Source organism: Rattus norvegicus, chromosome 3 (genome assembly GCF_036323735.1).
Source record: "Rattus norvegicus strain BN/NHsdMcwi chromosome 3, GRCr8, whole genome shotgun sequence".
Lineage (NCBI taxonomy): Eukaryota > Metazoa > Chordata > Mammalia > Rodentia > Muridae > Rattus > Rattus norvegicus.
Window position 1 is genome coordinate 182,086,779 of NC_086021.1, and position 24,737 is coordinate 182,111,515.

Genomic DNA, 24,737 nt, shown 5'->3' on the forward strand with positions numbered 1-24,737 from the left:
CACAACCGGGGAGATCTCACTGGGCAGGACTGAGATTCGAAAGCCTGATGGGACTTCCTCTAAACTCTCAGAGACTTTGACAAATCCCACCCATTGCTTTGTGTTCCACTAAACAGCACCCACAGCCAACACCAGATGCCAGTCTGAAAAGAGCCTCCAGTTGGTCCCAATCCCCTCCTCCTACTAAACTCCTGGCCTTTCCCAGTCATCAGTCCATGTATCTCAGAGGTCTCCATGTTCTCTCCTTGCTGGGAGCCATAATACATTGAACTGCCACCAGGCCCATCAACGCACCCAAGCGGGGAAGCTAAGCTGTACCCAGACTCGGAGCCAGTGTTTTTAACTTCTCTTGACTCAGAACCCATCAACATTGCTCTCAGAAGTTCAACAGTCGGGGGTTGGGGATTTAGCTCAGTGGTAGAGCGCTTGCCTGGCAAGCGCAAGGCCCTGGGTTTGATCCCCAGTTCCAAAAAAAAAAAAAAAAAAAGAAAAAAGAAAAAAGAAAAAAAAAGTTCAACAGTCACTCAGAAACCAAACATGGACACCACCAGACTCAGAGAGCTAGCGCCTAGCGCTCAGGCAGGTGTGAGGGGACCGGTAGTTTCATGGATCAAAGTCACCAAAGGCACAGAGAACCTAGGTGACCTCGGCAAGTCACATGCCCAGGCTTGGGGGGGGGCGGCGGCAGGAGACTCCAGACAAGGATGACATTACCAGGACCGTTGGTGGAGGTGTGGGTGGTCCCGAGGCACATGCTCCACACCTGATTTAGAAAATGTTGAATCACACCATTGCTCCAGCTAGAGAGTCATGCCAGACTCACATTGAAAGCTAATCTGTAATGGGACAATATTAAGAGGGGAGCTTTTCAAGATGGCACCCGTGGGACGAGACCAGTCCTTGTGTGAGGTTTCCAGGGAGAGCACTTGAGGCTTTCCCCTCTTCCACTGTGTGAGGACATAGCAACAAGAAGTCATCTCGAAACAGTAACATTTGCCTAACCCGGCTCCTGCCAGCACCTTGACCTCTGGCCTCCACATCTGTGATCGTGAGTTTCTGTTCTTGTAAGTTTCCCAGTCTTGGAAAATGTATCACAGCATCTTAAATGAACTAAGATGCTACAAATTCTCATGTTAAACCAGTAAACCAGCCACAGGGTAAGAGCCTATGTTGCCCCTTAGGGGGCCTCCAGATCTGCTGTAGTTGTCCTCTCTGTGACTTATTACTGGATCGAGGAAGCTTTTTAGGGCCACATAGGGTTTGAAAGGCCCTAAGTTTGGTTCTGATGTCCAAACTGAGGAGGAGGAGGAGGAGTAGTAGTAGTAGTAGTAGTAGTAGTAGTAGTAGTAGTAGTAGTAGTAGTAGTAGTGATGATAATAATAATAACAACAACGATAACAACCAATCTTCAGATTCTCCTACCTGGATGCCCCTTTAGAAGTGACCGCAGAACTTGTTTGGGGAATATCTTACCATAGCTTTCAAAGCCACACACACACACACACACACACACACACACACACACACACACACACACACACACACTCGCATGCACGCACATAGAAATCTACCTGGCTTCGTCTCCAGTTTGCCTGATGGCTTCCCTGACTCTGGAGAGCTCCCTGGACCGAAGCACTTCACTACCCTGACAGACAGTGGCTGGAAGATGTCACTCCAAGCCAACTGGAGACATTTGCTCCAAGCACGAGATGAGAAACCACAGTGGTGACGCTGTTGAGATATGAGATGTGCAGGGAGAGGGGAACAGATGCTGGCACAGGAAACGATGCCTGTGACCAGGGGACAGGGCAACTCTTCACACAGGCTTCCTGCCCACGAATGCTAAGCCTTCTTTCATGAAAGGCCAGGACACTGAGGCCAGACGTGACTTGCCGCCGGATCGCCAAGAAGGCGGCCAATCCTTATAGCCATCTCTGTTTGCAGCTTATCCCAGGCATTCGTGGAAGAGCCGCACCTTATCTGAAGGGACAGAAGGGGATGGAGGTGTAGAGACCCTTCATTAGAACGGACTCGGGACCATAGGTACTCAACAGTGTTTTCCCAACTGCGTGGGAAAGTGGACTCCTGGTCTGGTTCATAGCATCCACTGCAAGGGGACTCAGAGAGCAGTGAATGGGCCCCGGGACATCCTTCATTACCTGAAGCATAACGGCTGCCTGCCCAGCCCTGGTGGAGTGCGGAGGTGGGGAACTGGCAAGTGCTAGGGCCCCTGGGAACAGATGCACATTCATTTACCCCTGAAGCCTGGGGGCTTTCCAAGCTTGGCACTCTGAACTTCCCTCAGTCCTCAGTCATGTTAGATGCCACTCCCACGATGGGTGTGGTGGCACATGCCTGTAATCCCAGCAACCGGGACTGCTACAGGTCCAATCTACGTGATGAGTTCAGGCAGCAGATGTGGTTTCTGTCTCACGTGTGGGCCTGGGGACATGGTGCTGCTGCTTTATACATGGCAGAACTTGGTGCCATAGCAAATCTAATTTAAGAACCTCTATCCCCTGAGCCTTGTCCCCATCCCCTGACCCCCAGGTCACATCTCAGCAGGGAGGGAGGGGGGATGCAGGATCTGTTAGGTCCTGCCCGGTGTCTGCCATTCTCTGCACTGTGGGGGACAGAGACATCACCAGAGGAGCGTGGGATCCAGGTGGGTAAATACAGAAACCAAGACAGCTCATCCTTAGCTCTGGTGTCTGCCTGAGTAAAAGGAGAACAGGGTCACCTTACATGGCCATTGGGAAGAGCCAAGGAAGACAGGTACACTCCCTGGTGTTCCTGAGACGCACGCTGTACTGGTTATGGCAGGGTTAGTGGATTCCCCCTGCTATACTCTAGGAAACCCCAGGACTTGCTTGAGTATTCTCAAAGACTGTCAGCGGTGGACGTCACACACGTGAAAAGGCGCTCACAGCCGTGCAAGACTCTCTCAAAACGACCACCACCAATTCCTCCTGTCTGTCTGACCAGGATGCATTCCCTCATCCAGCAGAGGAAGCTGGTCTCCATCTTTGATGTCCAGACTGATTGTGTGACCTGTTGCGTCAACAGGTCCCTGTGGGAATAAGGTCCAGGCAGGGCCAGGCCTTGAGAATCTGAGTTGCTTCTAGATTTGTCCCCTGCAAACTGAGTCACCAGGTCAGCAAGCCTTGCTGCAGTGGGGGTTGGGGAAGGGAGACGAGGGGACCCTCCTGTGCTGGATAGTTTCATGTCAACTTGACATGGGCTAAAGTCATCTGAGAGGAGGAAACCTCAATTAAGAAAATGCCTCCAAAAAAAAAAAAAAGAAAATGCCTCCAAAGGATTAGGCTGTTCACAAGACTGTAGGGCATTTTTAAATCAATGACTGATGTGGAAGGGCCCAGTCCATTGTGGGTGGGGCCCTTCCAGGGCTGGTGGCCCTGTGTTCTATAAGAAAGCAAGCTGTGATGAGCAAGCCAGTAAGCAGAACCCCTCCGTGGCTTCTGCATCAGCTCCTACCTCTCTAGCTTCCCGCCCTGTGTGAGTTCCTGTCCTGACATTCTTTGATGTCGAACAGTGCTGTGGAAGTGTAAGCCAAATAAACCCTTTTCTCCCCAACTTGATTTTGGTCATGGTGTTTTGTCACAGCAATAGAAGAACCCCTGGCTCTGACGTCTCCTGAAGAGGGGGAAAGAGATCGTTCAGCTGGAGGTCTGCAAAAAGAGTATATCAACTACTTTTCCATTGCTGTGATAAACACCATGACCAGCAGCAACTTAAACAAAAAGGTGTTTATGTTAGCTATGTCTCCAGGGAGTAGATTCAATCCATCATCACTATCAGGGAAGTCGGGGTGTCGATCAAAGAAAGCTCAGCAGCAGGACCAAGAAGCCGGCAGATCATAGACACGCTGTCCATCAACAAAGCACAGCAGCAGGAGCAAAAGGCTTCAGTGTTCTTTGGAAAGTCGGTTGGATGGTGTTTTGCTGGGGCAAACATGTGAAGGAACATTTAGCTGAAGCAGACACAGGACGGAGGATGTTCTGCTAAAGCAAGCACATGAAAGGGCACATCGTGAAGAATTCTTAGCTAACAACACGCATGCACTGGTCCTCTTTACATGCATAGTTGGGCTGCATTTGTCAGGACTCCATTCCTAAGTGAGGTGTCAGCTTGGGCATCTCAGCTCCCAGCTTCATCGGTGACCTCCCATGGCCCCAGAAACAGAAGAGGCACCTGGCTAAGCGCTTTCCTTAGCAGAGTAGCTGTGACTCGAAACTACTCACTGTGGACAGTCAGCTCCAGAGAAAGGTTACCCGGACAATATGCAGGACGCACAGTACTGAAACCAGTCCCCCAAGAGGACTGCCCAAAACACTACAGGATGTCCGAGGCAGGAGAGTGCTCCACGGCCACCTCAAAGAACTGCATAAACCTACTTGGTGGCAAAGGGACGTGGGCACTGAGCAGAAGGGGTGCACAGCATGTCAACACCTGGGAATACAATCTAACTCAGGGAGGAAAGGAGGGAGGGAGGAGAGGAAGGAAGGGAGGGAGGGAGGGAGGGAGGGAGGGGAGGAGGAAGGGAGGGAGTGGAGGAAGGGAAGAAGAGGGAGGGAGGGAGGGAGGAAGGAAGGAAAGAAGAGGGAGGGAGGGAGGGAGGAAGGAAGGAAAGAAGGGAGGGAGGGAGGAAGGGAGTGGAGGGGGAAGGAAGGGGAGGAAGGAAGAGGAGGAAGGAAGGAAGGAAGGAAGGAAGGAAGGAAGGGAGAGAGAGAGAGAGAGAGAGAGAGAGAGAGAGAGAGGAAGAAAAAGATTAAACCTCAAGTATGCACTAGAGAAATTAAAGCATAAGGCGCCTTCCCCATCCTCACAAGATTTCCTGGTTTTCGGGAAATCAATGATGGAGCTGGAGAGATGGCTCAGCCCCTAAAGGGTAGGCTCACAAGCAAAGCCAACAGCAATGCCGTCTTAGTCAAGCTGATCAAGAAAGTACAAGACGGGAAGACAGGCTCCAAGCCTACACAGCCAAGTCGGCATGTGGCTGCCTCAGAGGCCAAGTGTAGCCGATTCTGATAGGACACAAGGAAGAAGTCGGCTGCAGCCGCTGTCAGGGAAAAGCAAATGGAAACGAAAGTGGGTACAGGCGCTTGCTGCTGCCAGCCTGACAGGCCTAGTTCAAGTCCCAGATCCACAGGGTAGAGAGAGGAGCCCCAGGTCGTCCTCTGCAAACTGACAAACAAATGTGAAAGATAAAAAGGACAGGGCGGGCGGTTCAGTCAGCAAGGTGCTTGTATTGCAAGCATGAGGACCCAAGTTCAAATCCCCAGCATCTATTTAAAAAACTGGGCATGGCAGTGCTTGGGAGGCAGAGACAGGGGGATCCCTGGGTTTTAGTTAGCAGCCAACCTAGCTGAATTGGTGAGCACCAGGGTCAGGGAGAAATGGTGTCTCCAATAATAAGGCATTCCTGAAGATGACACCTGATTTCAAATTCTGGCCTCCAAATATGAGCACATGAACCACCCCCATATATGAACCACATGCTGTACATTTCTTTTTCTGGCTTGAGTCTGAACAGATTTTATGCACGCTGTCACACCTACTGTGCATCAAATGTGCAGCCGCCCTGCATGCTGTCACACCTACTGTGTGCATCCTATGAGCAGCCCTGCATGCTGTCACACCTACTGTGTGCATCCTATGAGCAGTCCTGCATGCTGTCATACCTACTGTGTGCATCCTATGAGCAGCCCTGCATGCTGTCACACCTACTGTGTGCATCATATGTGCAGCTGCCCTGCTGTGTCCAGAAAACAGCGTTTCTTTGTAGTCATCCACCATCTCTGGCTCTTACACTCCTTCTGCAATGATCCCTGAGTCTAGGGAAGCGTGTGTGTGTGTGTGTGTGTGTGTGTGTGTGTGTGTGTGTGTGTGTGTGTGTGAGAGAGAGAGAGAGAGAGAGAGAGAGACAGAGAGAGAGAGAGAGAGAGAGAGAGAGAGAACTGTCCCATTTAAGGCTGAGCACTCCATCGTCTCTTATTCTCTGCACCCTGACTAGTTAGTTGTGGGTCTCTCTGTTGATCTCCATCTACTGCAACAAGAAGCTTCTCCGATGAGGGCCGAGAGACGCTCTATTTTTTAAATGGATAAAACTCACGGGTGGGGATCCCGATACTCGGCACAGCGCCCCCTGCAGGAATAAGGTCCTAAAGCTTGCAGCCCTCGATCAGGAAACCTGTTTGTGTACTCTTTGGACTCTAGAAGGTGGAAACTTCAACTGGTCTGAGGTTATCCTCTGGGCTGCGTGGTAGCAAGTGCACGTACACACATGCACACACACACATGCATACATACATACGCATACACACAGATGTGTGCACACATGTACGCGCGCGCGCGCACACACACACACACACACACACACACACACACACACACAGCATCAAGACACAGAAGGTCACCTTCTCCCCTCCAGAAACCCAGGCTTCCCTAGAGCCCCACTCTGTATGGCGTGAACTTGTGCTGACCCCATGCAGGCACTGTGCTGTTAATAATTAACCACCTGGCCGTGGAACGCAAGCTGCCAGGCCCAGGGCACCTCCTCCCAAGGAAACCGGTGGATGGCAGAAACCTACCAAACCGAGCCCTGGAGGGGAAGTGGGTGGAGCTGCCCTCCACACACACATCAGGTCTCCCAACACATGCTCCCTGGAAAGTTCTGCCGCCATGGAAAGTGGGTATTTTAAATCTCCAGTGTGGGAGGGCAGAGAGTCCTGTCTGGGACTTCTGACTACTCTGAGGCTATTTCTAGTCTTCAAACCCCAGGAGCCTTCAACCATTCCCTTGGGGATACCCACCTGTCCTGCTATCAAGACTACCAAGAATGGTCTTTTTCTTGGGAAGAAAAAGACAGGGCCCCCCTGGAAAATCTGAGGGCTCTCGACCACAGGCGAAGGCCTGTTTCAGAGCCCAGTCCCACCTTGGGGAACATACCTTATTTGATTCCTGCCAGAGGGCCCAGTACCCAGGGTCTTGAGGGCCCAGGAGGACCTTGAAGTCCCTGCAAGACATCTTAGTTGCAGCTGAAAATGGGGAGTGTCTGTATCGCTGCCGGTGGTGGCTGGAAGGGAATCTGGGTGGTTGCCTTAAAGAGATAGGACTAAAAGTGTTCTCAAAGTCACACACGGTGGTGTAGGCCTACAACCCCAACTACTAGGACAATTTCAAGTTCAAGGCCAGCCTGTGCAATCTGGGTAAACTCTGCCTCAAAGTGAAAATGAGAGAGAGAGAGAGAGAGAGAGAGAGAGAGAGAGAGACAGAGAGAGACAGAGAGAGAGACAGAGAGAGAGACAGACAGAGACAGAGAGAGACAGAGAAAGAGAGAGACAGAGAAAGAGAGACAGAGAAAGAGAGACAGAGAGAGTTAGAGGTGTGTGCGTGCGCGCAGAGGGGCGCATAGCTCAGTAGTAGAGTGGATAATTAATGAACTCCAGGCCCTGAATTCAAGTTTCAGAATTAAGACAGGTTCCCCAATATCACAGCCTGAGACTCAGCTGGAGCTCCTCCAGGGACCCTCAAGTGCAGTGTGCCACCTGCAGGGACCCTTAGGCAGGGGTCACCACCTGCAGGGACCCTCAGGCATAGCCCACCACCTGCAGGAATCCTCAGGCATAGCTTGCCACCTGCAGAGACCCTCAGGAATACCTCACCACCTGCAGGGACCCTCAGCAGAGCTCACCACCAGAAGGGTCTCTCAGTCATAGCTCACCACCTGTGAGGTCCAAAATCACCACAGAGTCATCCTTAGTAAAAGGAAACAGTGGACAGTCAGTCATCAACATGACATGACGGTTGGCGGAGCACCCTCAACCATGAAAAGAGGCCACTTCTAAAAGTCAGAAAAGGCTAGGAACTGAGTCACCACCCCCACCACCCCAGTCCATTTCAGACATCTGCTGTCTTCCTCTGTAATATGTATGCCATTTTAATCTTTGCAATAGGGTCCTTCTGTGAACTTGGAGCCTCATGTTTGCGGTTGCCCAAACCAGCTAGCCAGCAAGAGCACCAGGATCCATCTGTCTCTCTGCCCTCCACAGAGGGATTGTGGATTCACATCACTGTGCCCCGCCTTAAAAACAGAACACAACAAAGAAACAAAACAAAGAAGAAGGGTCTCCCAGGCTGGCCTCAAATTCACAGAGATCCACCTGCCCCTACCCACTGAATGCTGGCATTAAAGGGTGCCTGACTGCCCCGCGCTCCCAGCTTTCCTTTGTGTGTTAAGCCTCCAGATCCAGGTCTTTATGCTTATGCACCGAGGACTTTATCCCACCGAGCCATCTCCCCAGCCTGAGAGCTTGTACTTTTAACCCATTAAATGTGTGGTCCCTTGTTACAGCCCCCGGGCCAGCATCAGCATCAGGGGTCTATGCCAGAGCCGGGGACAAAGGCAGCCAGAATGGGGTCTGAGGACCAGAGCCCAGGACAGCGATGCACAAATTGGGGGGCCAAAGTGCTAACGAAGCACCTAGAAGAAAAGACTATGGGAGAGGAAAAGAAAAGCACAAGACGTGGGGGAGGAGGCTCAAGGGGACACCCCAGCAGGGCAAGAGGAAAATGAGCAGAAGCGGTATAGACCAGTATAGACAAGAGGGCTGGCACAAGTGTATGTGACAGAGGGGACAGAGAGGACCACGTATGAGACCAGTGGGGAGAGGGTACAGGTGGCTATGAGTCCACAGGTGACTGGGGTCACAGCCCGCAGGCTTCTGGCCACTGTAAGTCAGGTGCTAAGCGCTGGAGAATAGAAAGAATGTTGGGGGGCAGAACCTTTGCCAGTTATCCCCCCACCCTCCTCATCTTCCACACCTTCATCCCACTAGGCACGATTCGGGGACGGGGAACAGAGAGTACAAGCAATCCCATTCCCGTCTAGCATGATGTCATGTGGGCAGAGCCCTCATGACTCAGGAGAGAAGGCACTTGGATGCTGTACCTGGAGCCAGCCCAGGATGCACACGCATACTCCAGGCCTCGAGGAGGCCCGGGAGGCAGATCAAAGTCCTGAGGCGAAGTTGGCCCCTGCAGGGTCAGGTCACCCGGCGCCTGGAGCTGCCCACCTCAGTGTTAGGAAATGCCCTGCTTTTCCAACAGGGACCTAAATGGTCCTGGCGTCCTTGAGGCTGGCTGATGAAGTCAGAGAGGCCGATGCTTTTTATAAACCGTTTTCTGGAGGACTTACATATCCAGGAAGACCAAAATTAAGTCGTTTGGGAGAAAGGTGGAAAAACAGAGGAAAGCCACAACATCTCTTACCACAGACTGAGCTGGGGCCACCCACAGCCTTCCCAGCCAGCCCAGGACTGGCAGGCTGCCCACCGAGGAAGCCCACCAGGCAGAGGGCCCAGGACGTCCTGCACGGCAACCAGAAGGGCCATGCTGCTACATGCAGGGAACAAGCGGCCATTCATGCTCGGGACTTCAAGAGCCTGTCTGGAAGAAGATGGGTTTGGAAGGTATCAGGGTCTCCAAAGTGTGCCCCATTAGCAGAGGGCCAAAGGCTAACAGGGCTTATGGTGAAACAAACACGCTGGCCTCCAGAGATGTCCTGCCACACATATGTACATTAAAGGCTCTGACCTCAAGATGGCTTAAAGGGCTCACACAAAGCATGATCCCCAGAACCCACACAGTAGGAAGGAACCGAGTTCTTCAGATGGTCCTCTGGTCTCACACACACACACACACACACACACACACACACACACACACACACAAAAGCACACCCAACAAATACGTAAGTAACACAAAATGAATATGTATGTAAAAAAAATTTAAAGAAGAGTGAACGTTTCTCTCTGAATGTCATAAGTGTCCCAAGACATGGACTGGATTCCCAGCTCCCTGGGATTTTTGCCCACTGGTCCTATCTGATCCCCATGGAAACCGACTCCCAAATCCCAGGGCGATCGCCCACACTGACTAGGGAGAGACTCCGGGTACCTCCTCCCACCGCCTGCAGGGACCCTGACTGGTACTCTAGACTTGGAAACTGGGGGCAGGGAAGCTGCCCATTCACTCCCCTTGGTGAGGTCCACTTGGACACAGTGCACACAGTCAAGGATTGAGCCACACTGTTCATCCGGTGACACATCGAACATCATCACAGAGAGACCTCGGGAGGCCACCCTACACACACACAAGAAACTGTGGGGAGCCCTGTGGAGCTCTGAGTCAGCTCCGTGTCCTCCTGACGGACCCCTGACTGCTGGTGGTGGTGCAAAGGCGGATCTTTCCAGACTTGCACCAGTCGCCCCCGTTTCCTGCAGCCTCCAGCTCTACCCTGAAATAGGGCAAGGAAACCTCACTCCTCCTCACGGACACTCGGGAAGGCATCAACGAGCCAACATGAACAGCTTTCTCACCGTGTCACCTTTCCAACCTTTAGGGAAAGAAAAGAACCACAGACAGACTGTTTTAAGCTTCCAAAACCCAGATACCAAAAGAGGAAGGGAGCATGGTGTAGCAAGAAAATGAACTTGGCGTTGGCGGTGCGTTGAGCCGCAGACAGAAGAAGCAAGAGACGCCATGGCTGTGCCCTGCCCCGGGGCCCTCTGTAGTGTGCAGAGGACAGTCCAGTCACCTTCAGGCTTATCTCACTCTCACAAACAGAAGTCCCCACTATTCAGAGTGTGAACTTTTCAGAGCCTAGTGCAAACCTTATTCTTTTTTTTTTTTTTTTTTTGTGGTTCTTTTTTTTTCCGGAGCTGGGGACCGAACCCAGGGCCTTGCGCTTCCTAGGCAAGCGCTCTACCACTGAGCTAAATCCCCAGCCCCGCAAACCTTATTCTTGCAAGTCGACACTCTCCTCGTGCTCCCCGAACCATGGGGCACAGACCAGTAAACACCTGATTTATGCAAATGAGATATCACCAGCTATCGAGTAATCAGATTAAGTCAGGAACATGTGGACATGTAGGTGCATCGAAAACACCTCAGACAAAACCACCTCAGGGAGCTAAGGAGATGAACCAGTCTGTAAAGTTGCCTTGCGGAAGCACCCGGATCTGAGCTCAATCCCTCAGCAAACTGTGGACAAGCTGAGGTGTGTTCGTGTGATATCACACTGAGGAGATGAAGGTCCCTGGGGCTCGCTGGCTGCCCAGGCTAGCCTGCGTACTGAGCTGCAGGCCAGTGAAAAACTTCACGTCAAAATACAAAAAACGAGGGGCTGGAGAGATGGCTCAGAGGTTAAGAGCACTGGCTTCTCTTCCAAAGGCCCGGAGTTCAATTCTCAGCAACCACATGGTGGCTCACAACCATCTGTAATGGGATCCAATGCCCTCTTCTGGTGTGTCTGAAGACAGCTACAGTGTACTCACATACATAAAATAAATAAATCTTCAAAAACAAAAAAACCAAAGTGGATAGTATCTGTGGTCATGGCATACAAGTACACACTTGCACACTTACACGCTCACATGGGCATACACAAAACCATTTCATGGTTAACAGGCCCATTAGTTTATCAGACATATTAAGGCCAACGAATGATACACCATGCAGAGAGGGCACCTGGGCCAGCGAGACGGCTCTGCAGGTAACTGCACTTGCCTTCAAGCCTAAGGAGCAGGTATAAAGACCACAGCACCCTCAGTGGCTTCAGGTCCGAGTCTAACCTGTGTTTGGTCCCAGGACCCACACAGTAGGAGAGAACTATGCCAGGAGGCTGCAGGAACACTGTTTACTAGCCTGTGGCATTTCAGAAATGTGACCAGGGCAAGCCTGGAAAGATCCGACTCTGGGCCACCAGCCGCAGACAGAGGTCCATCCAGAGGACACTGGGCTGACTCACAAGTTCCACAGGGCTCCCCACAGTTTCTTGGGGGGTGGGGGAGGGCTCCAAGGTGTCACTGCCTCACTGTGATGATGTCCGATGTGTCACCGGATGAACAGTGCGGTTTAGGCCTTGCTCTGTGTCCAATCTCAGCACCGGGGAAGCAGACGCACACACACCCCACCCCGGTCCCCACGTCTGCAGCACCAGGCAGTGGCCTGAGAACCCTCACACCAAGGGAGCTGATGCGGCTTTCGAACGTCACCAGTCAACCCTGACAAACACAAACCTGCAGAGCTGTGTGAAGGACAGTGAATGCTCGTGACCACTTCCGAGCTTAAGAGTCTCCACAGCTGGCTTGGAGAGGTGGCTCGGCGGTTAAGAGCGCCGGCTGCTGCTCTTCCAGAGGTTCTGAGTTCAAATCCCAGCAACCACGTGGTGGCTCACAACCATCTGTAATGGGATCCGATGGCCTCCTCTGGTGTGTCTGAGGACAGTCACAGTGTACTCACATACATACATACATACAGACATACATACATACATATATACATACATACATAAATAATGGGGGCCTCAGGAAGCAGGGAAGGGGGTCAGAGGGAGCAAAGAGAAGGAGTAGCTAAGAAAAATGGTTCCTACTTTTGTGCTTGCTAGGTGTTGAGAGCCAGGCCAGACCTTGATTATCCTATGAACGAGGCTCTTGGGTTAGAAAGGAGAGGCTGGACTCTTCTCAGATCTGGATGGGAGGGGTTGGGGATTTAGCTCAGTGGTCGAGCGCTTGCCTAGGAAGCGCAAGGCCCTGGGTTCGGTCCCCAGCTCCGAAAAAAAGAACCAAAAAAAAAAAAAATCTGGATGGGATTCTGCGAGCAGGTGGATTCAGGTAGATTCAGGCACTGTAATCAGCGGGAGCCTAGGGGCGAGGCAATGAACAAGCTGAAGGGAGGTCGGAATGCAGCTCTGGCCCCTTCACAGCGGCTGGCCCCAAAGGCTGACACCTCCTTCCAACCTGGGCACCAAGGCCTCAGGGCTCTCACTGTTGGCTCTCGGTGACCTGAAGTCCCTGCCCCACCAGGGCCACTCTGCCGCCTACAGAGTCCACCGGCTACTCTGTTTCCACACCTAGGTGCTACAAAAGTTGTGTCAGAGGCTGGAGAGGCCACTGACCATCAGCCACCCCAGAAGAAGGCCAAACACCCACGGCACCAGAGCTAGGAGCCCTGTCTGAATGATGCCCTATGGAAGTGTAAGTTCTACAACAAGGGGATGCAACCTTGTCTATGAACTGCCACCCCCAGCAGGGGAGTGGACCACAGCTACCCCCCCCACCCCCCCGCCAGAACGTTGGCCAACAGCACCCTCCCTCCCGGCCCCACCCCTCTATTCCTATGGGCCTCTCTGAAACCTTTCACAAACCTTCATTTCAGGGCTGGGAAGAAGGCTTTTAGGGGACTTGGCTCAGGTCTGTAACCTTTCAGGGCAAGTCGGGCAAGGAAGTGCATGTATAATTTCAGTGCTAAGGATATGCAGAGCAGACTGGCTGGGAAGGAAGATTAGCCAAACTGCAGACTCTGTGAAAGACAGTATGTCAGACATGAACGTGGAGTATAATTGAGGGAGACACCGGTTTATCATCTCTGGTTTATGCTTACACACACACACACACACACACACACACACACACACACACACACACACACACACGGCGGGGGGGGGGACGGAGAAGGGAGCGGGGGAGAGAGAGAATGAGAGAGAGAGAGAGAGAGAGAGAGAGAGATACACTCACATGCACACGTATATACGGGCACACATGCACTCTCATGAGCGTGCACACACACACACTTCACAGTTGGCCCTGGAGAAACCTTGACCTGAGACCAGGGCCCCACAGGCTTTCCCGGCTGGCTGCCTCTCTCTTGTCAGGCAGCTGCATTGCCGACTGCAGGAAGCAGTGCTGGGTTCCATTAGTCGAGCCCAAGAGAAAGAAGATGGCACCCATGGGGGTGACAGTGGGAGGAGGAAGGAAGAAACCAGAGCTTGCAGAAGCCTCGGTCGTCCACTGCTCCTGACCCATGTTTCACACAGCGGAGGGCTTTGTGGAAATAGCCGACCCCTCGGAAACAGCACCTGTTTCCCCCTAGTCCTCACGGTGTTAGCATCTGAGAAGGCATTTGTTATCCCGGCTACAGATGACCACTCATAAGCAAATTGAAAAATATCGATTCCTGTTGCCTCCCCTCCAAGGAGGCTGAAGCAGTTACAGGCCCTGATATGAAACACATATGTTGATACATTTGGAAAAACAGGTTCCTAGAGGCAAGCAGGGGTCCCAATCCAAGAGCGGAGTGCTTTCGGAATTAAGGCGTCTGATCAAGTTATCCAGACAGACCGGATCCTACAGCCCACTGTCCCCAGATGCAGCCCAGCATCAAGAACCCAGGGCCCCAGCACCTGCAGCCATTCCCCTGTCAATGAGAGCCCATCGACCCCCAGACTCTGGAGCAGCCCCCGGCTGGCTCTGCCTAATATGATTCTCTCAGAGAATTGAGCGCTGTTATAATTGTAGGCAATTTTCACGTTTTTAGCAATTGAACTCAGATGGTGAGGTAAGACTGAAATCACAGCAGTTGGCAAGCGTGGGGGGGGAACCAACCAGTCCATGAGCAGATGCCCCGGGACCTCTGCACACAGAGGCTACCTGTGGGCACATCCCCGTGGCGCACAACACCTCCACACAAGAGGCACTGGCCCTACAGCAAGAGGCCAGACTATTCCCACAGTAGGCATTCTCTGAGTGCCTACCGTGTGCCTTAGACTTCACTCCTGCAGAAAGCCTCTGCAGTTGCCATTCAGAATCCATTCAGAGCTCCATGAGGCCCTGCCAGGCCAGCAGCCTGTGAACTTCACGCACTCGTGCATCTGGAGGTGGCTGACTGGGCCGCCTCACGACATTGTTAGGACAAGCCAGAAAGGTCATTTGCCTTCTCTACCTCAGTTTCCCTGGTGGATATCCGGCTGACCTATGACCCAGCTCGCAGAACTGTGTAAGGAGGAATGCATGCCCTGGTCAGCCTTCATCTTGGGTCACATGCCTCGGTTCTCTGCAAAGTGGGGGGAGAGGAAGCCTCGACAGGGTTTTGTAGCCACACAGGCAGATTCTGTGACCGCCGCCGCTCAGGGGGACAGCTACCACTTCTGGCACAGAGGTAGATCACTGGGAGAGGAGGCAGAGGATTATATCTCAAACGCTGCCCTCCCCGTGCACAGGTCTACAACAATGCTGGGGCTGACTGTGGACCCCTGCCCAGATTGACTTCATGGGATTCAGTGCCGACCGGGGTCTGAGAAAATGAGAACCCCCTGCCAAGTACCCTGCTGAACCCCAACAGGACTTTATCACAAGTGCCCCACAGATATGCCCTGTTAGCACTGACACCCAAGAAGCCGGGTGTGGGTGAAGGATGGGAGGAAAGGAAAAACACACAGATCAAACCAGCCGCCGTAGCCCACCAGCTGACCTCAGACCACAGGAAAGGAAGCCAGTGGGCACTTGGCTCCAGGACACAGAGCAGGACCGGCCGGCTGACTGCCGTTCCAGAACTAACTTGATTGGACACAGTGGCTTGCCATCCTCCCCGCTGGGTGGCATTGAATGCAAGCTTTTTCCAGAGTGACCCTTGCAAATTAGTGAGGGGACCCTGAGAGGAACCAAGCAGCACCAAGAGCCATTATCTGCCTTGTCCAAGGCTCAGAGCTGGGGTCTGGAGTGTTACCCAGGGAAAGGGGCCTTTAGAAGAGATGGTGGTCCTAAACCGGGCTTTCCACAGCTGCCCTCTCTTATGATCTTCCAGGATAGCGCTGGTCTGCTGCTACATAGTGCTTGCTGCTAAGGCAACTCACATCCCAAGCTTACGCCCTTGTGCCGAGGTGTAGTGGCAAGAGCTAGAAGCCAGGAGATGCAAAAAGCAGACACATAGGCCTTTAGAAGCAGGGGGAAGACTGGAAGCTTCTGGAAGGATCCCCACTCTCAACTGGTCTCCTCCCACCCCAGTGAGATGGACAGACAGAGTCTGGAACACTCACAAGAGTAGGTATCTGTTCTGTGAGGAAAAAAACAGTCTACCAGGGGACAAGCCATTGGTCACCAGGGCTAAAGCAGGAGTGCCCCACGTTCTGCTTATCTGACACTAGAGTTGGCCAAGATGGCAGCCACCTGCCCGGACAGAGCCTGGCACCTGGAACACATGGGCTATCTCAAGAAACGTCGACACCCAGCTCAGACCTGGCTGCACCCAGCCCACACTGGCAGCTTTATCGGATCTTTGATCAGTCTAACTGATCCCAATGCATAACCATGGTTGAGAATCTCATGGTTGCGGCTCAGAATGCAAGTGGTGCAGGGTGGGCCAGCCTCAGAGACCTGGGTTCAAGTCCCCACTCTGCCACTTCCTGACCATGTGACCTCAGCTGAGTCACTCAGTTTGTGGAAGGAGGATAACACTAAAGAGGCCCTTTGTGGGGGTGGAATACCCACCGTGTTACTGCAAACGGAAAACCCCCAAAATGGGAGATGTCCCAGTCCTCGTGCTAGAGATAGATGTCTCTTTGCTGTGTCTGAATGTGGTTATATAAAAGGCCATCAAATCCTGAGCCTGCAACCAAAGCCATGTCCACCTGAAAGTCCCCACAGAGGACAGGGTGAGGTGAGGTGCCACCCCTGGGGCCACCTTGAGACCACTGTGGGATATGGAGACCAGAGACCCTTTCTCTGGCCCTCGGCCCCAGCAGAGCTCTGCAGCAGAGCCCTGTGGTTCTCCATGTATGTCCTGAGGTACAGAGCCATGGCCTACCCTGGTGTGGATAAGAGGTCATGCTCTACCTGCTCACCCTGGGATAGAGGGAGGGAAGGCAGATGCCTCGAAGGTTGGATGCAGCGGGCTGCAGAAAGAAGCTGTGGGCAGGTTTGTAGCTGTTCTTGCAGTGGGAGCACCCTGGATGGGATGCCTCCTCTAAGTGAGGTGCGAAAGCCAGATGTCCTGCAGGAGGCCGCCGTCCCCACCTACAGGCACTCAGAACAAGAAAGGCTGGACTGGGTTGGGGGGGGGACAGTAAGCCACCCCTTTGGCCTCCTCTGCTGCGAATATCTCTCTGGAAGGACAGACAGAAATAGCCCCCTCTCCCTCACAGTGACTTGGGCTGAGGTTGATCCAAACCCTGGCATTAGAGAGGCTGAGGTCACCTTCCTGGCAGCCAGAGGCCCTGGGATGAAGCAGGGGACATTTTTTCAGCCAGCTGCAGACAACATCTCTACCTTGGGGGAATGACAGGGCCTGGCCTCCTGAGGCTCCTGGTGCAAACACATCCCTGCAGTGCAGGAGGAGCAAGCTGGGAAGCTCCCAGTTTGCAGATGGAAACAGGAGCAGAAACAAGCCTGGGGCACGGAAGCTGACTGGTCCAGCTCCAGGCTCAGGGTCCAGGAAGAAAGTCTAAGCTCCTGATCCTTTCGTGTCAACCCCGGGGCCAAAGCCTCCAGAATGAAGCCTCCATCTTCTAGGCCCACCTCTGAGCTCTGGCTCCCCAGCAGCCAGCCAAGGGCGGCTCTGGCTACCTCTCCAGCCTTTCCAGAGATCTGGGGCTTGGCTTGAGGCAGGGACAGACCATGGAAGGCTTCCAACTCCAAGAGATCAAGAGGACTTGGTGGAAAGTGACTCCCACAGGGGAGAGACGCTGAAGCCAGCCCACAGCTGGCTAATCCCAGCACCCCTGGAGTGTCTCTGGAGCCTGCCAGGAAGCCAGATGTCCAGGCCCTGAGCAGCTGGGTGGCTCGGGGGCAGCAGAGCGCAGATCCCAGGGAGGTGGCAGAACTGGGAGGTGGGGGAGGGGCGGGCACTGGGCTGGGCGAGTGGGAGGCTTGGGACAGAAGATGCACAGTTGGGGACATGCAAAAGAGCCAACGTCTATACCTAGCTCAGGCCTGAATCCTCAGGCACATGCCTATGCCTAAAGTATACAAGTCCTCAGAAGCCCAGAGAAGAGGGCAGCGCTGTGGAAGTCTGCAGCTAAGAACTCTCCCCCTCCTACAATGAGGGAGACCATTACTGAGGAGCCGTTTACTGTGGAGAATATTCTCAAAAAAAAAAAAAAAAAAAACTTCTCCATAACCCTGGGAGGGAGACACCACCATGATCACTCCCTCTCAGAGGAGAAACTGAGTCTCCAAGGCCACCACCATTCTAGCAGGATTTGAATCCAGGTTCTTAAAGCTGGGTTGCCACCCCCATGCCTCCAGAGAAGCACCTAGGTTCAAAAGCAACTGAGTAAACAGCATTAACAGAAAACAAAGCCAAAGGTTAACCTTAACTCCTGGAGAAGGGAGGCATTCTGTGAGGCAGGTTTGGAGGCCAACCAACCTCTGGGTACATGCCTGCAGGGCTCTGGAAGAACACCTACTACACCTCACTGGTCCCGCCCTCCTGCTGTCAATCAACTCTTCTCCCTCAAGGCTGCACACCAGCTGCTCTGTGTCCCCTCCTCTGCTCAGCAAGGAGCCCCGCCCCCAGAGGCAAGCCCTCAGTACTAGCCACCCATGTCACCAGTACCCCAGGGAGCTTCTATACCACATGTCCCTCTGTCAACTAGAATCCATACCTCCTCATGGCCCAGAAATGACAGGACCCACCTATCACCTGATCTCAGGGGCAGAGAGGAGAAGATGCACCAAGCTTTGTGTTTTCTGCAAGGCCCAGGTGGCCCATCCCATTCCAGCAGCGGCTGGTCTCTTCATGCTGCCTCACGTGACCCTAGGACCCTTGTGGTTGCTCCAATAACACTCTTCCTCTGTCCTCTGCTGACAGAGCTCCTGTCACTCAAACACCCTGAGGACATTGGTAGCCACAACACAGATACCAGTCTTGCCACCACTTTCTGTCACAGCTCAAGCCGTTTGCTTCTCTCTCCACTTGCTCCTGAATTCACGTCACCCTGTTATAAGTAGAACTGTACCCCCAAAAGGAGATTCTAGTCCAAACCCGAGACCTGCCCGTGGAACCATCCTTGTTTAAGAACTAATGTCTCAGAAGACAGATGAGGCACTCACAGCAGAGTGGGGTGGAGCCCTCATGCCACAGGAGACATGGGGAATGCCCAGGTGGAAACAGTTGGGGTCATGCTCAGAGACTGAGCCTAAAAGCAACCAAAGCTGAAAGCCACGTCAGGTCAAGAACCTTCAGACACAGGTGCACAAGTGCAAGCATGCACATGCAAGCCTGCACACACACACGCATGCACATACACACATGCACATGCACACACAGAAGCACACATGCATGCACTCACACGTGCACACACCTGCACATACACACAGGCATACACACAGCATGCACACAAGCACACACAAGTGCACACACACAAGTGTACACGCACACACACACACAGACACAGACAGACAGAGGTTTCAGAGGGGACAGGCACCATTGACTAATTCTGAAGTTACAGACTCCAGGGAATCCAGTCCTATTGCTCTGGGCTGCCATTTGTGAGACTTAATCATGGCCGCATCCTGGCAAACTCAGGCAACCAGTTTGCCTGGGAAACTTGGGCAAACCAAAACTTTACACGGCGGCGTTCATGCTCTCAAAGTCCTTCCCCCATTTATTCCTTCTGCCTGACCTCTGAGAACAGCAACTGGCGTGTGCACACACAGAAAGCCGTGCCTCCAGCACCTTCCACCACAGGGTAGGGCGGGTGTGCACGACACGGGACAGACATCTGCTGCACAGGAAGAACAGCGTGCAAGGCTGTGGTATTGGGAAGCGAGCTCTGCACAGGTAAGAGAAACCTCGGTGTCAGAGGCGACCCCCAGACCCAATGATCCTCAACCACTTGTCCCCACAGGGAGATGGGGAGAAGAGTGTGTCCGTGACAGTCAACCATCTGAGGTAGGCCGGCCGGGACTGGCTTGGATGAGGCTATGTGCTAGTGAGGCATTCTGAGAGGCAGGTTTGGAGGCCAACCAAGAGCCCCAGGCATAAGTGGATGCCCCACTTGTTGGTAAACGACCTCTGGGTATGCTCCTTCCCTTAAGCCATCAGCCATGGAGAAAGGTAAAACCCTCATCTGGCTAAGAGTCTTGATGGTCTTGGGGTGGAGCACTTATTGCTCAGCTTACAGGAGGGCCAGATTCAACTCCAGGCTAGCGGACAAACAAGAGTCCCCAGGGCAAAAATGGTCCCCAGTGCACAGCAGGTACCGGACCTCCAGAAAAAAGCCCATGTCCTCTTCGTGAGGCTGGGCCTGAGGAACAAGCTAAGATACACCGGGCATCTGAGTGAGTTCCTGGGAAGATTCAGAGTTGACCCACATGGCTGCCTTCCTGCCCCCAGCCACCCAGCTCCTTCTTGTGCCCTGCCTGCCCTCTAGTTCACTGTAGGTCTCTCTAGCAAGAAAGCCATGCAGGGTTGAGCTTGGTGCAGGGCACTGAGGGGCTGTAAGCATAAATTATAGCCACACCAGGATGCCTTCTGTCAGCCATCAGAGTGATCAAAAAGGTTCAGTAGGAGGCCTTGCGGAGTGTGTGGGGACAAGTCCTCCCTGGTTGGTGGAGAAAGCCCGGTGACCTCTGTGAAGGCCATGTGTGGGTACGTACGTGGGTGTGCACGTGCACACAGGTGTGTGACCTAGTCACAGTTCTAGAACATCAGGCAGACACGCTCAGGAGTGAGGCCACCCTCCCCCACAGCCCCGACCACAGCAGCAGAATGGAGGTCACCACACACTTGTGGGCAACAAATAGGTGATATACACAACGACACTACACCACACAACACAGCCCATCCCATGGGACTGTGTGAACATGAAATAATCAGGCTGGGTTATTGCCTGGGAAATTGCCACCACTTAGAAGCAGGAGAGAGTGGGTGGTGGTCTCTCCTCCAGAGAAAGAGAAACCCGGAGGACTGAGGACAGGAAGTCACTAAAAGATCATAATCCTCCTGTCTCAGCCCCTAGGTGGCTGGGTACCACCAGACTCAGCTCAAAATTAAATCATCGGGGGTTGGGGATTTAGCTCAGTGGTAGAGCGCTTGCCTAGGAAGCGCAAGGCCCTGGGTTCGGTCCCCAGCTCCGAAAAAAAGAACAAAAAAAAAAAAAATTAAATCATCATCAGAAAGTCTTTCCATAAGCTTGGTTTCCAGTTTGGGTCAAGTCCTCTTGTGTTCTCTCTCCTCTCCTCTCCTCTCCTCTCCTCTCCTCTCCTCTCCTCTCCTCTCCTCTCCTCTCCTCTTCCCTCCCTCCCTCCTTCCCTTCCTCTCCCTTCCTCTCCCTCTCCCTCCCCACCCCCTCATTGGCCTTCTGTGGTGACTTTAGGACACTTAGATCCTGTCCGTTTCCCAGATTTGTTACCTCAAAGTGCTTGCTGGTGTGTATATGAGGTGTCGCCTGGGTGCAAGACACCAGAAACACCACAGAAATTCCATTTCCTTCACCACCCAGATGAGCTGCCAAACAGCCATGCCAGAACCAGGCTTCCCTTGTCCCCGTTCCCGTCCTAGCTGAAGATTCCCCCTCTAACTTCCATGCCACAGCATCTGTGGGGACAAGTCCTACCGCCTCAGAGTACAAAAACCCAGCCACAAAGAAAGGAGACCTTGGCTGCTCCAGCTCAGAACTTTGGAATGTATCTGAGGGGATGGCCACCATCATCTTCAGTTCCTTGCCTTTCTCGAGGCTGTGAAGTGAGAGGATCTCCAGAAACAACAAACTTTGGTTCCTGACCTAGCACCTAGCGATTCTTAGATAGCCAAGAGTTCTCCAGCTGTTTGCTTTTGGTTTGATCCTCCTCTTCCTCCTCCTCCTCCTCTTCCTCCTGTTCCTCCTCCTCCTCTTCTTCCTCCTCCTCCTGCTCCTTCTCCTCCTCTTCTGTTCTTTTTCTGCCCTTAGCATTTGATTATAAATGGCTATTTTCATTGGCTGTCTGATATCCTCCAGGGCTACAGATCAGTGAATGGTAGGACCATCAACACCAGCTCTCCCTCCCCCCACCTCTCTCTCTCTCTCTGAACACAGCACCATACATAGAGCGTTCCTGTAGTCCTGTCCAGGGAGGCACAGCCCCAAGGTTCCCAGGGTTCCCCGACTCCCAATATCCGTGCTCGATTTTGCATGGGGTCATGGTTTGAAGGGACACTGACTCACCACACACCTCTGAGACAGTCATCTGGTAGCCTCAGCCCAGCCGCAGCCCGTCACCCACTCCTTCCTCGCAGCTGCAGGAAGCTGAGCATCCCACTGCCACGCAGACGCAGAACTTACCTGCCTGAGTGCTCCTGGAGCACCTGATAGACTGTGATCTGGAAGGTCTCGTTGTCAAACCGCTCCCGGATGTAGTCCTTATAGATCCTGAACTCGGCTGCGGTCACCGCCTCTCCCTCGGGGATCTTGGAAAGATCAAACCGGAACTCTCGATGGTGGTATCGAGGGTGGAAGAATTCCTTGTCGTGCTCCACTGGAGGGGAAGGAAACACACCAGCACCAAAACGGTTTAGCGTCTTGTTCCTTTCTGTCCATGCGACTGGCTTGAGCTGGGTGGACGCTGCCTTTGTGACCACCTCCCATCCCATGTAGGCACACCGTTGATTTTACAGTCGCAGGCTCAGACCCCAAAGCCACCTTGAACATAAAAGGGTGTGGCTCTGGATCCAGCCTGCTGGGGGAGACGAAACACAGCACACGAGACTGGAGTCCTAGCAGCTCAGGACTGGGTTCAAACCCAGCCTGGGCCACTAGAGTAGCTGTGACAGTAGAAAGATTCAAGACATCCCATTTGAAACTCAGCTCCACCACATGGAAAATGGGACTGTGACGGGCAAGAGACCAAATTCACATAAGCGACTACGATTAGGTAACTGTTGCTGGTGAACACAGACCTTGCTAGACCTGTCCTGGGACAGTGTGGAACAGTGGTAGTCTTCAGCCCTGGCTGCACAGAAGAATGACTGAAGATGCTTTTAAAAAGTAAAGGTGTTGGGGGCTGGAGAGATGGCTCAGCAGTTAAGAGCACTGATTGATCTTCCCAGAGGTCCTGAATCCAATTCCCAGCAACCACATGGTGGCTCGCAACCATCTGTAGTGGGATCTGATGCCCTCTTCTGGCATGTGTCTAAAGACAGCTACAGTGTGCTTGTGTAAGTAAAAATAAATCTTTAAAAAAAAATAATTAAAGGTGTATGTCATGGTGGGCTGGTGATACTCCCGGGTCTCATAATACCATCGAGAGAGAGTTCAGTGCTGACCCAGAGGCATTGACACGGGCTGGGAAGGAGTTCCCACAGCAGGCACCTCATACCTCACAGGGAACCAAAGGGGATCAAGAGCTGGTCAGAGAGAACTCTCCAGAAACCCCTCTTGTGTCTCCTGGTGTCCGCCCTCCTCCTGCCCACTCTTTGCCCAACAAGGAGCACATCCCTTCTACACCAGCACATGGGAAAGCCCAGCACACAAGAGAGAGAGGGGTCAGAGATGCCACCAGACCCTCTGGTTTACTGACAGGACAGGGAAGGAGAAATTCTGCAGCAGCTGCTGAGCGAGGCAGTCTCCTGCATGTTGAGAGCCTAGGGAGGTGACCCCAGGATAAGGAGGCAAGCTTAGGATAGTCCTTGTCATCTGCTGCTTCCTCCCACCCTGCCTAGCTTCATTTCCGTTGCTGAGAAAACACCCTAACACCCAGGAGAGGGGAGGGGCCATTTGGCTTACAGTTCCCGGTTCCAGTCTCTCATAGCAGGAAAGTCAGAGGCCAGAGCTTGGTCACAGGCAAGCAGAGAAAATGAATGTACCCACGTTGCCTGCTAGCTTCGTAGCTTTCTTCACTCTTGTGTGGGCAGGGCCTCCCTGCCTAAGGAATGCCACCGCCCATAGAGGGCTCGTTCTACAACGATTAGCGATCAAGACAGTACTCCACAGACAAGCTCACAGGCCCACCCGATCTAGACCAGTCTTGTACTCCCCAGCTGACTCTAGGCAGTGTCAGTTGGCAGTTAAAACTAACCAGTCCGCATGCCCAAGTCACCTTAGGAGGGGGGCCTGACACAGCAATGGGCAAGCATACACCTGAGACCCTAAGGTCTCTAACAGACTGCCTGGAGTGATGAAGCTGGATTCAATCCAGGACCTGCCAAACCGGAGACCTTCACCACCACGTACGTCTTCAACAGTACATGGGACAGAGATCTCTGCTTGTTTAACAGACTCCACCTATGTGTACATGTGTGTGTTGTGTTCATGAACCATGCATGTAACTCAGCAGACTGTCATGCAAATACTCCTGATGGAAGCCCCTCTGATCATTAGCAGAGCACACCAGCCTGCCCAGCCCAGACTCTCCAGCTGGGAGCTGGTTGTTGCTGTTTCCATCACTCTGACAGGAGTGACCATACAGTGTGTAGGTTCCTCAGTGTCTGACCTCCTTAACATGTTTACAATGCTGCCCTCTTACATGAATATTCATGGCTGCATAAAAGGCACAGTTCGATGACATGTCAACTCCCCATGATCCTCCAGGAAACCAGGATTCTTTTTTTTTTCTTTTTCTTTTTTTGGTCTTTCCAGACAGGGTTTTTCTGTGTAGCCCTGGCTGGCCTTGAACTCAGAGACCCACCTGCTTCTGCCTCTGCTCTGACACCGAACATACATTTTGGTGGTAGCAGTGTGTGCAGACCTGTGCTGCATAGTTTTATGTCAACTTGACCGAAGCTGAAGTCATTTGAGAGGAGGGGGGTCTCCAGAAAATGCTTCCAGAAACAAACGAATGAATGAATAGGAGATGCTCCGATAAGATCGCGCCGTAGGCAAGTCTACAGGCCAATAAACTAGTGACTAATGTGGGAGGGCCCAGCCCGTTGTGGGCGGGGTCAGCCCATTGTGGGCGGGGTCA

General features: G+C 52.9%; 1 protein-coding gene across 2 annotated transcripts in view; it reads right to left on the reverse strand.

The window, feature by feature from the left end:
• The window catches only part of Bmp7 (bone morphogenetic protein 7), a 75,956-nt gene that overhangs the window by 27,461 nt on the left and 23,758 nt on the right, over window positions 1-24,737 (reverse strand). For both annotated transcript variants that reach the window (NM_001191856.3, XM_039106002.2), the window contains exon 2: window positions 22,121-22,313. In NM_001191856.3, coding sequence (NP_001178785.1) covers window positions 22,121-22,313 — 193 coding nt within the window. The remainder of the gene's footprint in view (window positions 1-22,120; window positions 22,314-24,737) is intronic.